The sequence below is a fragment of the Melanostigma gelatinosum genome, assembly GCF_949748355.1.
Source record: "Melanostigma gelatinosum genome assembly, chromosome: 3".
In the NCBI taxonomy this organism is placed as follows: domain Eukaryota; kingdom Metazoa; phylum Chordata; class Actinopteri; order Perciformes; family Zoarcidae; genus Melanostigma; species Melanostigma gelatinosum.
This window is the reverse complement of record NC_136636.1, coordinates 27,158,662-27,173,060: the sequence shown is the minus strand read 5'-3', so window position 1 is coordinate 27,173,060 and position 14,399 is coordinate 27,158,662. Positions and strand designations below refer to the sequence as shown.

The window sequence follows — 14,399 nt, the reverse complement described above, 5'->3', positions numbered from 1 at the left end:
TTTGACTTGCCCAGGGCATTCCTTGTTGTTGAGCCATGGAGTGAGGAAGGAGTCTGATGAAGCAGAGAGCCAGAGGGAGTGGCCAGAGGTGCTGTAGCTGCTGCCATCACAACTGAATCACATCTGGACTCCAGATTACTCCAGCTGTGGAGTAGTCTTTTTGATTTCTGCACTCTTTCATGGCTGTTTTATGATACCCACCACGATCCCCAGAGAAGTCTTCGACTCATACTTTGATCGGCTGAATTAAAGGGCCAGTTTGTCCTAATTCCAAAAAGCCTTTTCTCTCTCAGCCCTACTGCTATCTAGCCAGCTATTTAATCATCCTTGGATCCCACTTCTCTAAAACTACTTGCATCAAAAAAGATGAATTCACGATTGATTCATTCATGTTGAAAGACTTTCTAACATGGAGAGCATGGGATTCTGTGTTGAGTAGTTTCTTTTGCATAAACAAGTGGCAGCTGGCATGTGATGCGGTGCATTCTTCTTTTTTCTATTTCTAGTCACATGCTGCCAGATCGACTCTCCAAAGGGGAGGAGGTAAGTTTTATTCTTTCTACGGCTACGATGACACAGCTTCGCAAATTTCCGAGAAAAAAACTCGAAAAATCTGTTTTATGTCAAGGGACCAAATGGCTTCGCTTTTGCAAGATCGCATCAACCTCATCACACCACAGACACAATTATTTTACATTTTTAATTTGATTCCAAGACAAAAGACATCACAGTACCACAAGAGAAAGACAACTGATTCCAATTTTATTCTCTGAAAGTAAAATGTCCTGCTCATATACATGTCATGGTCACAAATGCTCTATGAAATTATCTTATAAAAAATAATTCAAATCAATGCATGACTTGTCTGGTTAAACAAAGGTTAAATATAATAGAGATATGGTATTGTTGTCATGAATGTACTATCAGTCATACACATGGTTGGAGAAAAGGTGTCCGTTGTCTAAAATATCAACATTAGCATCATATTTAGTCGTCAGTCCAGAAACTCTAAAAGAGAGGGCTTCTTTTTTAAACAGCCAATTTCTACCAACAGAATGAAATCTAGTCAGCGATCATGTTCCTACAGGCACATTCCTCTCACGGTGCTGTACCTGCTGGTCACAGCCAACTGTAGTACATATGACTACTGCTCCATGAGTTTCAGGACTGTTTCCCCTCTGATCAAACTCTTCTGTCTCCCTCAGATTTTCTTTTTTTGTTTCAATTTTTTGAAGCACATCGTCTCAGAGAAGTTCTCAGCTGTTAAGAAACAGAGGTGTGTTCCTCCGTGTACGTTCTTTTGTGTCATTATGCTCTATGCATTTCTGTTATGATGTATTTAAGAATGTCTTCATCATAAAGCTATAGACGAGTCTGTTGCTAAAGGTTTATAGTAACACTTGGACAGTAAATAACTAACTCGGTGAATAACCAGCTTCCTTCGGCAAATCCTGTATTCTTCCTCTTCTTTTGATCTCCGATTGTTATTTCATCATCATTACTTTTCCTCTCAGGAGGAAGAACTCTCACATCAAAGATGGTGATTTCACTGTCGAAGATCTCTGCCAGTTAAGTAAGTCCTCCTTCCCTCCACACAGGCCTACATACAGGAGACAAATTCATTTAGTATATTTCATCATTATAGAGTGCTGCAGGGTAGTTGGCATCGCACTGCTTCCCTCGAGAAAAAGACAATGGGGTTTTAATTGGATTTTGGATTATTGCAGAAAATAAACTGCAGCAAACAAACGTTTATGACACTGACACGTAATGTTCAGCAATATAATCTTCACAAATGAACATCACGTTGTGATTATTAAAGTGTGAATGCAGGTGTCAGTTAAAGCTAAAGTCAGGTTATAAACAAACTACACCACAGTCACATGACCTCGGTGGAGCAGAGGAGACGGCTAGCAGCTAGCAACTTAAGACAAAACCCACCTGTCACTCAAAGACGCCACGCCCTTTATTATGCCTAACTTTAAGCCTTGATATAATTTATATCAAAATTCACCCCCCTTACAGTCGTTATGAACAGGGAAATTACCTATACACGCCAAAACGTTCTTTTCAACCCGGCTGTAAACATGTTTATTTCTGCTGTAAAGTTGTGCATTTTAACATGGAGGTCTGTTGGGATTGAGCAGGCAGCAATCTCAGGCTCTGAAATGAAGTGAAGCCGATGCGCAGTGTCTTGCGCATCGTGACTATGGTCACTTACCCCTCACTGGTTGCAAAAAAGCCAAAACGCCAAACTCAAGGCTTCATAAACGTGGTTCACAAACCAATGGGTGACATCACGAAAACTACGTCCACCTCTTGTATCCACTCTATGGCAGAGGTCCCCGACCTTTTTTGCACCACGGACCGGTTTCATGTAAGACAATATTTTCACAGACCGGCCTTCAAGGTGTGGCGGATAAACACGACACTTACATGTTAGTGCACCTATATCCTGACATTCACGGTAACGCAGATCAGGAGCGAGGGAAGGACGTTGAAAGTTAACAGAAAGATTACCGTGAGACAACATCCGGTTTCTTCAGACAAACATCCGGTTTCTTCAGACGAACATCCGGTTTTCAGAATAAGATGCCAACAAAGTATACATATTGCATAATGGAAATTAGATTAAATGAATTATATTCACATTAAGTATAAAACATGCTACCTGCATCTCGTGAGTTAAAGGGAAAATACACCTAAATTGTGTGTCACGTGTCTTTAGTCTTTGATTTGAGGGTTGCTGGAAATGAATAATACCTGACTAACAGTCAATTGAGATATTTTACAATATAAACTGAACTGAATTTGTACCTTCAAATGGCACATTTTTTTAATTTTTAAGGTGCTGTAAAAGTGTTTTTCGCAAAAATTCCACACTATGACTTATGTATATAGGCATCAAGGCATCGTTGACTTAATAAATGTTAATAGTTGTTTAAAACATTTAATAACAACAATAAATAACCACAAAGAAATAAGAATGAAATTGAATGTGATTGTCTGATTTATGTTTGTTTTTTGTTAAATAAATCTAAGAAAACACTTTGAATCTGTAGGCTACTGCCTAATAGTCTTATTGCCATTTGATGACAATTGCTCATATATTGTAAGCCTAAATAAGTATATTTATTATTTTGAACAAAAGTTAAATGTTATTTCACAAGTTTCAAATAGTGCCCCCAATTTTTTGAAAATGCCCCTGGATTTCAGTCAGTGGGGGCAAAAATTGCCCCCAAAAAAATATGTGAATTTCCTACCCTGCTCACAATAATGCTGAATCAGTGGGAGCCCTGAGCTTGTTTCTCTACAACGAGACGGTCCCATCTGGCGGTAATGGACACAATTACACTCGAAGTCTGTTCCTTATATCCAGTCTACTCCGTAATTTTGTTTTGAATGTCGTCACTGCAGAACATCCCACTTCACAAAGAGGATGTTTGAAATGGAAGCAGGGTTTTCAGTGCTTTAGTGGCGATCTCAGGATATTCAGCCTTGATTTTAATCCTAAACACCAGCAGAGTTGTTGTCTCAGACATACTTTTAAGGCCACCGTCATTTACAACTTCCAGCAGCTGATCTTCCTCTGTCGCCACATATTCTGCAGAGCGGGCTTGGCGCGTCAGAATTACTCCTGATATTTAATTAGACTCCTGATATTGTCTGTTAAATGAAGCTTTCATTTAGTTGTCTGCTCTTCTTCTGTCTCCATAGTGGGCCTTTCCCCCTTTGCAAAGAAGCTCTCCAAAAGTTATTTACTCATTTTTGCTAGCTTGAGGTAACGTATCGCATGACCGAGACAAGCGTCTTGACATGTCAAGAGGCACCGGCAGATGAAATTGTGAGAGAATCTGGTAATTTTTCAAAATAAAACTTCTTTCAGACTCTGATAATCAATAAAACGGAAATAATATAATATTTATTCTTTCTGTGCGGCCCGGTACAAAATGACCCACGGCCCGGTGGTTGGGGACCGCTGCTCTATGGGATCGAGTCGATTTGAAGCAAGCCTCAAGTGGTCATTTGAGGAACTTCAGGTTTTGGCATTTATGCGTTTTGCCTCACTTCCAAAAAAAGAACCTGTTTACTTCAAGACGAAGGAACCAGAAGGGCAAGAAATGCTGACTCATTGTCATGTTTTAGAACTCAACCCTGCAGCACTCAGATATGTTTGATTGGTGAAAGCTACATTTCACCTTCTTGTTAAAGCTACTAACTGGTGGGATGCTTCATGGTGCTGGGTACTGGAGCCAGGGGGTGTTATAACAGTGACTGTTCCATACATTGGTTAATTGAAATACAGGAAACGTGCTGACTTAAAATAACAAATGTTTGGGTGACGTACTTGTGGGAGCTCCTGTCACTGGCCTCTGGGCTGATGCAATGAGGAATAACAAAGGTTCCGAGCGCTGAGAGACGAAGCGGAGAGACTCTGGGTGATAACACGGAGCTTTCATCTCTTCAGAAATCTGCAGGGCTTGATTCCAGAACATCTTGCGTCACAAACCTTTAGGCTCTGCAGGCTCGTAACCTTCAGTAGAGTCTTGCATTCACATGAGCATGCTGCCTTATGTCATAGTTGATCAACTTCACAGATATAAATGGCTTGTAATTTCTATTTTACATTTTAATGTATAAACACTTCTGGCACAACTGGAGGAAGAATGGAAGAGAAAAGCTGCTAAATATGTCTCTAAGAGGCTCCTAACACAGCACAGGGGGCTCCTGCCACAACAGGAAAAGCATAGGTGCAATTAATAACATAAATAATGGCTCTGCACAGTACCAGGTCCTTCCTATGAGCAGTCACAGTCGTGATGCTAACAAATCTAAGTTTCGTGTTATCCTCACAGCTAAATCCAGAGTCCGACATAATGGTGTGAAGTTATCAGCATTGTTACAGAATGTCTGGGATTTTTAATGTCTAAATGAGGTGTATGGAGTCGGGAGCTGAGCTAACCGTCCCGCTGCGTGTTTGCTTTCAGAGTCGAGGGATCGCGGCAGCGTGACCAGCCTGAGCAGTGACTTCTCCCTCATCACTGAGGAGGCGGGCGGCGCCTCCAGCCTCACCAACGACACCGTGGACCTGTTCTCCAGCCAACCCCAGGCCTCCAGCTGGTCAGCGTCGCACACACACAGGCTCACAGAATTCTTATATATCTTTTTAATTGTATATTTGGGAAAGTTGATAGATGCACCTTTTGATATAGGTTATGTTAAGATAGTATTTTTTACCTCATAACAAAGGGGAGGCCGAGCCAGCCATGTGGCCGGCTTCCTTGTGCCGTCGACACGCTGCACCAATAATGCTACCAAAACTGGTTTACAATTATAAGGAATTTAATTCCACTGATGTAAGCACGATTACAGTTATACATTGGAGTGTACACTCCTATGACATATTAAAACAATAAAACCCCATTTGCAAAAAACCTCGCTCGGCTCCTCCGGTGGAAACACGTCTGTCGTCCGGGAGCCATGGCACTGAGAGAGAGCGAGGAAAAAAAGACTTTGAATTACCCCTCCCACCCCTGTTTGACACACCTCCCCTTCCGTCTATCTCAATTGCTATTGGCTAACTTCCAGGAGCGTATTCACTTGTCTGGCTCTGAGTTCATCATCACATTCAATGACTGTCGGTTACGTTTTAAACCCTTCTATAATAATCCTTCAAAATAAAAGTTATACTTCTGCACTTGGCAGAAGTTTCATGCTTCTGCATGTTTGTTTATGCTTATGTTTATCTTAATTATGCATTCTCAAAACCCTTATGATTATGACTAACTATGAATTATTAATTATGAATTATTAAACACTTTTATTATATCTACTAACTACAGTTTTTTACTCAAATTTCTTACAATTAGTCATTCATATTTCGTCAGTTAAAACTGGCGTGCTTCAGGTAACAGCGAGACTATGAAACACGATCCAGGAAGTTCAGTTTGAAAGAAAACACTGCAGTCATTTATTATGTTTATTTATGTCATTTTCTATTAGACGGTATCTTACAACTTGGGACGGTTATCACAGTAACTATGTTACTAGTTCTATGATGCTGACATAGGTCAGGACATCCACAAATAACAAACCGTTCATTAACCAGTCTGAAGTATACAAGCTCACACAGCCATGATGCTTAACAGGGATGATCCACAGGATTTGGCTCAGAGGAGACGTTAGTGGGCATTATTATTATTATTATTATTTATATTTTTAAAGGCTCAGTCTCGAGGATTGTGAGGTTAGCAGCAGATATGTTTACTTCACAAAATCAGCCAGGATGAGCACTACTAGACATTAAAAAAATTGCCAGATGAAATATATTCAAATATTTGTGATGATTTTCTCATATAAACAATAAACATAAACAATCGTACTCAATCCTCCAAAATTAGAGAAACACACAACCATAAAATAATTACCACTTCATTACACTACATTGGCACTTAATAAATCTAAATCAAAATACTATTGGTATAATAGTATAATAAAAAACAAATGCTGAAAATAAAAAGGCGGGGGGGGGGGGGGGGGGGTTACATTGAATTAATTGAAGAGAACTCAAATGTAATACTGTCAAATATTTCAGTCAATATTATATAATCCAAATAGACTTCAATCAGAACAAAGCTATTTCTCTGACCTAATCCTAACTGTGAGGCCAACTTGCATCACAAGCTGCATGTGGTCCTGCTGCTCTGTGGAAGCTCACATGTTCTCTCCCCCTTCAGGAGGAAAGGCCCCACCTCCTCTCCTCAGATGGTAGTCTGGAACAAACAGAACCCGCTGGACGAGCACCTCTCCCACCTACTCAGCGAGGCAAGGTCTTCCAGCTCCTCCTCCTCCAACCAGTCGGAACACGGCGTCACGCGCACCGGCAGCAGCCCATTGGCCGTCCCCGGAAGAAGGTGAGCGAATTGATGAAACTCCCACGAGCCAGTCCGAGCTTTCGTGCCACCTTATTTTTACACACGCGCTTAACTTCGGTGATGTAGATCTTGGATGATCACCGGAGGCACAGCGCTTCAGCTCTGGAGCCACCATCAGAGCCTGTGGCCTGAAACTGCAGCTCATGCATGACATTCTCTTCCTGTGGTGTTCACCCATTTTCTCATTTTATGTATATACAGTACATTATCCCAGAAATTACTGAAATAAGAAGAAAGCATACTCTTCAGTGTGTAGGGGTTGCACTTAAGATGTGTCCTCTGATCAGCCTTCATAGAGACCACCGATCAAACAATTTTGAACGAAAATCGTCCAATAAGGAATGCTTGCCGATCGATCGGACCTCCCTAAAGGTGCGTTCACACCAAATGCGGCGCGAATTATTCGCGCAAGTAGATTAAATACAAAACACCCTAAACGCGTGAGTTGAAATTTTTCAACTTCGTCGAAAAAATGCTGTGCCGCTGCGGCGCGATGGCCTATCAGTGTTGAGATGTTTCTCCTGTCATCACTGATGTCCTGCCGTTGAATCAGGAAACCAATGCTGTCGCCGTCTGTGTTCACCCAGAGCTCTAAGATACCTCATATTAGTAGAGACCGGACCAAACTGTGTATAAATGTGTGTGTAAACCATATGGTACAAACAATGAAAAATACGCTGCCCTATTTACGTCTAGATGACGTTATTGTGAGTGTTGATGGAGCTGCTACAATGTTAGCATAGAATAGCACCGATCGATCCGAGCTCCATTGAGAAAACAAGTATTTTAAAAGTTATTTGCTTGTCGTCTTGCGGAGAGAACTAACAAAACATGAATTCAGACTTTTACACAAATCGGCATCATTACGTATTTATTTCGGAGTCCCTTTTTGTCGGTTTATTACAGTTGAATCACAGCAAAATCTGTTTATTTTGTGTTCATACAGCTGTAGTAAACAGCGACGTGTGGCTTGCTATACACAGGGAATACAGCTCGATAAAATCCACGGAGCTCCTTTGGACAATGTTATGAACCAGACATGACCGCGTTTAGTTTCCCGGGGATATCTGTGACTTCCACAACACGTACTAAGCAGAAATAGAAGTTATTTTTTCCATGGTTGATGGCTTCCAGGGTGATTAGCCACGCCCCCTCACCGGCGCAGCAAGTGTGATTAGCCACGCCCCTCTCCGGCGCATGAAGTGTGATTAGCCACGCCCCCTCTCCGGCCCATGAAGTGCAATTCACGCGAATGAACACAAATAGTCCCCGGCGAGACCGGCGGCGCGAATGACGCAAATTATTCGCGGCGCGTTTGGTGTGAACACGGCATAAGACCCTACTTGTCTTTAATTCAGGTTGTCTGTCGTGCTTTGTCTTCTGTCTTTACTTCTCTGACGGCTCCGCCCTCTCTCTGTCCCCCCTGTCTCTCTCAGGTTAGCAGCAGACTACACCCGGTCCGGTTCCTCCCTCTCTACGGATTACGGGAGCTGGCAGATAGTTTCGGGTTGTGGCAGCATCCACGACCACGCCCACTTCCCTCCACCCCTGGCCTCGGCCTCCTCCACCTCTTCTGCTGTGGCTGCTGCCTACGACTCCCCCCTGCCCTTCAGTTTTCAGGATGAAGGACCCAGCGGCCGAATGTAAGTAACACCGTACCACCCCTCCTGTTGGAACTTTTAAGGTGAGGTTTGGGTTTGACAGTGTTTTCCAACCAGTTTTTGGAGGAAAGCCTTTGCATCTTTCTCTGTTGTTCTTCCTGAGGAAAAGAAGCTCGCCCTGCTCTGTCACATCAGCATCAGCCAGCATACTATGTATGTATGTACTGTTACCTCTTTGTCAACTGCTTTAGAGTGCTATAGAAGAGAAGTTAATCATTACTTTTATTTTGAACCCTAACCCGGAACTCACTGTGTGGAGCATGTTCATTGTGAGCATGCTGACGTTATTACTTAGCTGAAAGCTCCCTGTGCTTACGTACAGCCTCACAGACTTGAGTAGACCCGAACCCTGGGTGTCCACTGCATCCAGCTCTCTTACAGTCCCAATATGAAAGTGCTTCTGTAGTGGCGAGTTTAAGTCTGTGCTTCAGCAGCTACATTTCCAATGTCGTTTACAGTTGTCCTTATGCCTCCACGCTGGCGATAGCCGTGGTTGGAGGCATTGTGTTTCCGGGTTGTCCGTCCGGTCCATTCTCGTGAATGTAGTAATATCTCAGGAACACCTCGAGGGAGTAACTTTAAATTTAGCGACAAACATCCACCTGGACTCCAGGATGAATGATGTCACTGTGACCTCACAAAACACATTTTTCGCCATAACTCAAGAATGCATATGCTAATTATAACAATTCCACAAAAATGTCCAATAGTATACAATGAAGGGATGACATTTTGGTCAGACATTGTAAAAGTAAGGTACGCAAGTTAACAAGGATTCGTAATGTTATGTATGTAACATACTTAACGTACTTATTTGAACCCAAACCACGATCTTATCCTTAAGCGAACCAACGTTTTTCCTTCCGAGCCCAGGAGTGGACATGGACAGGAATAGAGTAAAGTCTCGCAAAAGTACATCTTTTTTTATTTTACTTTTTATCAACCTTATATTTTGTAGCCCCTCCATGTCTCTTCCCAGACTCTGTACTTTCCTGTCAACACAGAAGTTTATTTTGAAAATGTAGTGAGAGGAAATTGACATGTGCAAAAACTGACACAAGAGTATTCTTTAAGAAACAAATGTTTGTGTATGTGTCCATGTAAAACATGAATATCGTTCTGCAGAGATGGTTTCCTGTCTGAACCTTTTGTCGCTGCTCTCTGTCCCCCCACTGAACCGAGCCATTTCCACCAGGTTCTCCCCCTGACTCATCCTCCCACTCTCTGCTCCCATCAGGGGAAAACACTTTCATTTTGGCTTGTCCTGACTGCCAAAATGTCCCGCCAGCACCACTTGCAATGGGAAAAGGCTAATAACCGCTAACAATCTTTATTCAGAGAGAAGCAGACAGATGATGATGACGAGCTCTGTGGTTATTACAGAAGTACCTTATGGGGTTGATCTAAACTGCTTCTGTCTGCGTCATTCTGTTCTTCTTCGCTTCTCCTGTACGAGCACTTTTAAAATGGGATTTCTCCCCCTAACCTTTTTCTTCCTGTCTCATCTCACTCCCTCCTCCATCTCCCCTCTCCAGGTGTCCCTTCCCCTCTGAGCGTCAGGCCCGCCTGGAGGCGGTGCGGGAAGTCTTCCTGGCAGCCTACAGCTCCACCGTCGGCCTCACGTCCTCTGCGCCCAGCCCCTCCGGCGCCATCTCCGGCCTGCTGGAGCAGTTTGCCCGCGGGGTCGGCCTCCGGGGCACCAACGCCATCGTCTGAACCCTCCCAATGTGATTTCAGACCCTCCTTCCGCTTCCATCCATCCACAGTCGACACAACATGCCTGGACTCAGTACAATAAAGTGCCAAACGTCTCTGTTCAGTCCAGGGGTGAAGCATTCATTTATTTTCCTGAATTTCCTTTGATTTTTGTTTTTCAGACCATTTACATGCTCCAACTTTTCTCTGGACTTTTAATCTTCCATGTTCATCAGTCGCATTCAGGGAGAGAAATGTTTTTTCAGCCACAGTATCAAAAATGGATGTTAAGAATGCGTTCTAGCTGCTGAAATGTAAATAGCTGAGAGCATGGGGTCTGTGCCTGTTCCAGGCCCAATACGAACCTTTTCCCTCTGCTCCTAAGAGTCCCTGCAGAGACCGTCCCATGTACAGGCCGTGATGTGTTTCTCCTGATCATGTTTTGTGCTGCTAAATTCATTACTGATTGAAATTGTTGTTTTGTGTACTGCAGATTTTAAAGATTAGATAAATACAGCACTTATTGTGTTCCGACAGAAATGGCACCATTTGGTTTGTAATTTGTTGATTAAATTTAGAATAAGGAATAAGGGCATTAGTTTTAGAGCTCACAGCTTTGGGGTCGAGACTCAAAGGATAAGGATGGGTTTTTAAAATCTGTCTTAATGCAATACTCACATGCCATGTGTACGCTAAAAGAATCATTGGCTGCAGTAATAGTTCCTTTGTCCGCACTGGCAGTGAAGGGATCCCTTATTAAGTTAGGGGACTCAACCTATCGTCCTTTTTCTGTCTGTAATACGAGGCTTCAGCAGTTTGAGTTCGTGCCAGTATTTTGTCCCGGTCTTGCGTCATACTTTGATTAGGGATGGCAAGATCCTCTTGGGGTTAAGGGTTCACCGTTCAGGTAACAAACTGGTCCATACCACATGTCGTCTAACAGCAAAAGTGTTTTAACCAGTTTCGAAATGCCACACTTGAAGCCTGTCTGTCAGAGAGAAGGTGAGAGGAAACGTTCAGATAGGGGTAAGGGTGGTTCTTGTTGGAGGCTAGCATGGTGTGTTGGCAACCCCGGTCAGTCACTTTGTGAAGTGGCCTCATTGACGGTTTCAAGAAAGTTTCAAAATTGCCAGATGCAGCACTCCGATTCCAAATCACTAACGCTGTGGGAGGATGTGGTTTCCCGCGCTGTGTTTGGAGATCCGTCAAGCATTTAGTTTGAAGCGCACCGAATCCATGAAGCCTCAGTTCGCTTCAACTGAAGTACGCAAAGTAGTTTGTGTGAAGGGTTGTCCGAACACGTCTGAAGGCAAAAGAGTTTCTGGCTGTTGAGACTGGTCAGTAAGAGTGGTTGAAGGCTGGGAGAAAAGCCAGTATGCACAGAAGGGATGATTACATCTGACATGAGGAAGATGGTCTGTAAAAAGATCTGATCCCATCATTTAACTAGATCACTTCCATTTACAGGGACTGTTCCTGATTGGCCTAACCCCGGAAATGAAGTGACGAACGTACCCAAGCGATCGTTTGCGCCATTGCCAGTCTAATGTCTCCATATCCTCTTCTTGAGTCCATATCCAGTCATTTCTTCTTCTTCAGTACCACTGACATGGTAGCACAAGAGGCACTGAGCATCGTGGTAGCAGATCTGTGAACTGTCGGACTCCAGTGACGCGAGGTCCACGTGATTCCTGTGATTTCTGCCCAGCTGTTATCACGCAATTTGTTAAAAAACGTGACATTTCTACCTGAGCTGCTTTTGTGTAAATTCACACTTTTTAAGTAATTTTCTTAAGAGAATCCTGTTGAGAGATTTAATTTGAAACTAGCTTGTCTGTGTTGCCAAAACAGTTTGGACGGCTGCTGTACCTCAGGACCTTTTGTTGTGCCTTTTTTATCTTCAGTACCACTGGGTCAGATCTCTACTTCTTCTGGTCCAGTGTCAGGTGTAGTTCTTTTTCTTAAATGGTTCTCAGAGCTTGGGGTGTTTGCGGCTGATTCTTAATGAAAGTTTTGACTGTAGAGCATTAGCAGCGTTAGCTTTGCGGTGTAGCTTTCGGGGGTTTCCCCTGTATCCCTTTTTTGTTGTATAGTAACGTAAAGCTGTCGAGTCTTATGGGCATCTCTAATAAGGTTAATGACTTTTTTTTGCATATTTTAATTTGGATTTTGAAGGATCTTATTGGAAAAGCCGAATCAAAACAGCAAAATTTGATAAAACTTCCTTAATCGTGGAAAGTATAGAAGTTTTTGAGGTCATTTGAGATGTTTTTTGCCTTCGTCGAATGAAAGTTGATGCGCTCAATTGGATATAGAAACGCCTTTGTCAAATACATTCTGACATAGTGGCTATTTAACTCGCATGAGCGATAAGCTGTTTCTGCTGTCGTCTTCCCAGATGTTCCCATACTCAAAGAATAATTCAAACTTGCACAGTTGAAACTAATTCTCCTCTATAAAGACCCCTCTCCCATTTTTTCTTAATCGTAGACGGTTCGATGGCCAAGGCGACTTGTTTTGTTTCTGGTTCACAACTTTTACTTCTTCTACTGTGGTTACTGGTGGATTACCTCCATGCACAAAGCTGGCCGATAGTTCCAGCTTCTGACCAAACTACTCTGTAGCCGAGTTCATTGGCTCCAAACCAGTTGATGGAAACTGCGCCTAATTAGCATTTTCTTTTTTTGCAGCATTTCAAAAGTGTGCTTAAATTTTGCTCCAAAATGAAATGGAAACACGACGAATACAGAGCTAGAGCCGGAACCGATCTACCTTAGATTTGCATAGAGACAGGGCTAGCTTAGCTTTGTTTCAAGGTAAATAATGTGCACACCAACACCTCAGAAGCTTTTCACCATGTGGTATGTCGCTTTCTGAAGCCAAGTGGGTTCAACTAATTAGATATGTTTCTCATCAGGCAGCTGTTGTTGGGTGTATCTGTTGAGAGTATTTATGCTAAGCTAGGCTAACCACTTTCTGACTCCGGCTCTGTACTAAATGCTCAGACATGAAGGTGGAATTGATTTAGAAAGCATTAGAATAAACGTATTTTGCAAAATGTTCAAGGGTTCTTATAACTTGTTCTGCTACATTCTGAACCAAATTCTGCTTTCTGTGTACCACAAAACACATTTGCTGAGTTGTTTTTAAGCCACAGGAGTTTCATCCCTTTATTCTTGATGCATGAAGGAATTTGTGAGCATTTGGTTCACATGGCCGCATGTATCAGTCGAAGTGTTTTCATTTTGTATTCCTCCACCAACTGACAGTAGAACAATCTGCCTGGCTTTCAGGCATGGCCTCATCTCCCTGTCCAGTTTGAAGCTTTCTTCTGAACATATCGGTCCTGAAAAGGAGTTCTAATTCACTCGAGGTTTCATATAGTTTGTTTTTATGTTGGCGTCATGTCTTCTGTCCGCTTGCAGCTGTTAAGCAGCCAGTCACAGGACACTTGCAAAAACATTGTCATTTTCACAGTGCTGAAAACAGGCATTATCAGAAAGAAGATCTCCTCCGGAGTTAAATACTGGTCGTCACTTTTTCACTCACCGGTTTTGCATGACATCCTTTCATTTTTATTTCAGAATCTCTTTTTAAAATGCTGCATTGCACTCGTCCTGATCTCCTCGGTGTGAAGAGGTTTCTTCTTTGTACAGTTGAAGCATTTTCAAGTAATTCTACCTTTTTAGTTCTTTTGTTATTAATTGCTCTTAATTGTTGGCACGCTACAAATGAAAAGTGAACTGAGCAGCAGGTGGCAATTGTGAATAAACAACAAAAAAACATTTTTGTGCCTTGCTTATTTGTTTCTTGCTCAATGAATTTGCTTTTGCAGATCATCTCTGTAGCTTCTGATACATTTGTTATTCATGGAGATGTATTAACTATTTACACCACATGATATACTACCCTTAGCAGCTAAGATGACTAAGTGGGCGTAACACAGATAAGACCTCGAAGTACGGTTTGACAAATGAGAATTCAATAATATAAAATATAGCGTGATTGCATAATGCAGTTATATAACTAGATGTTCAAATTCAACGGAAATTCAACTGTTGAGCGAAATTAATTGTCCCAACTTAATAGGACGAATTAGCTTTCGTTG

The 14,399-nt window shown here is 42.3% G+C and overlaps 1 protein-coding gene across 3 annotated transcripts in view; it reads left to right on the top strand.

The window, feature by feature from the left end:
* mtmr14 (myotubularin related protein 14) overlaps nt 1-14,058 on the top strand; it is a 32,636-nt gene extending 18,578 nt beyond the window's left edge. For 2 of the 3 annotated variants that reach the window (XM_079297158.1, XM_079297156.1), the window contains 7 exons: nt 507-543; nt 1,206-1,276; nt 1,515-1,573; nt 4,989-5,121; nt 6,738-6,914; nt 8,372-8,578; nt 10,132-14,058. In XM_079297158.1, the coding sequence (XP_079153284.1) occupies nt 507-543; nt 1,206-1,276; nt 1,515-1,573; nt 4,989-5,121; nt 6,738-6,914; nt 8,372-8,578; nt 10,132-10,312 (865 nt within the window). In that variant the 3' untranslated portion in view covers nt 10,313-14,058. The remainder of the gene's footprint in view (nt 1-506; nt 544-1,205; nt 1,277-1,514; nt 1,574-4,988; nt 5,122-6,737; nt 6,915-8,371; nt 8,579-10,131) is intronic. The other variant, XM_079297157.1, reaches the window with a different exon arrangement.
* Nucleotides 14,059-14,399: the final 341 nt, after the last annotated feature.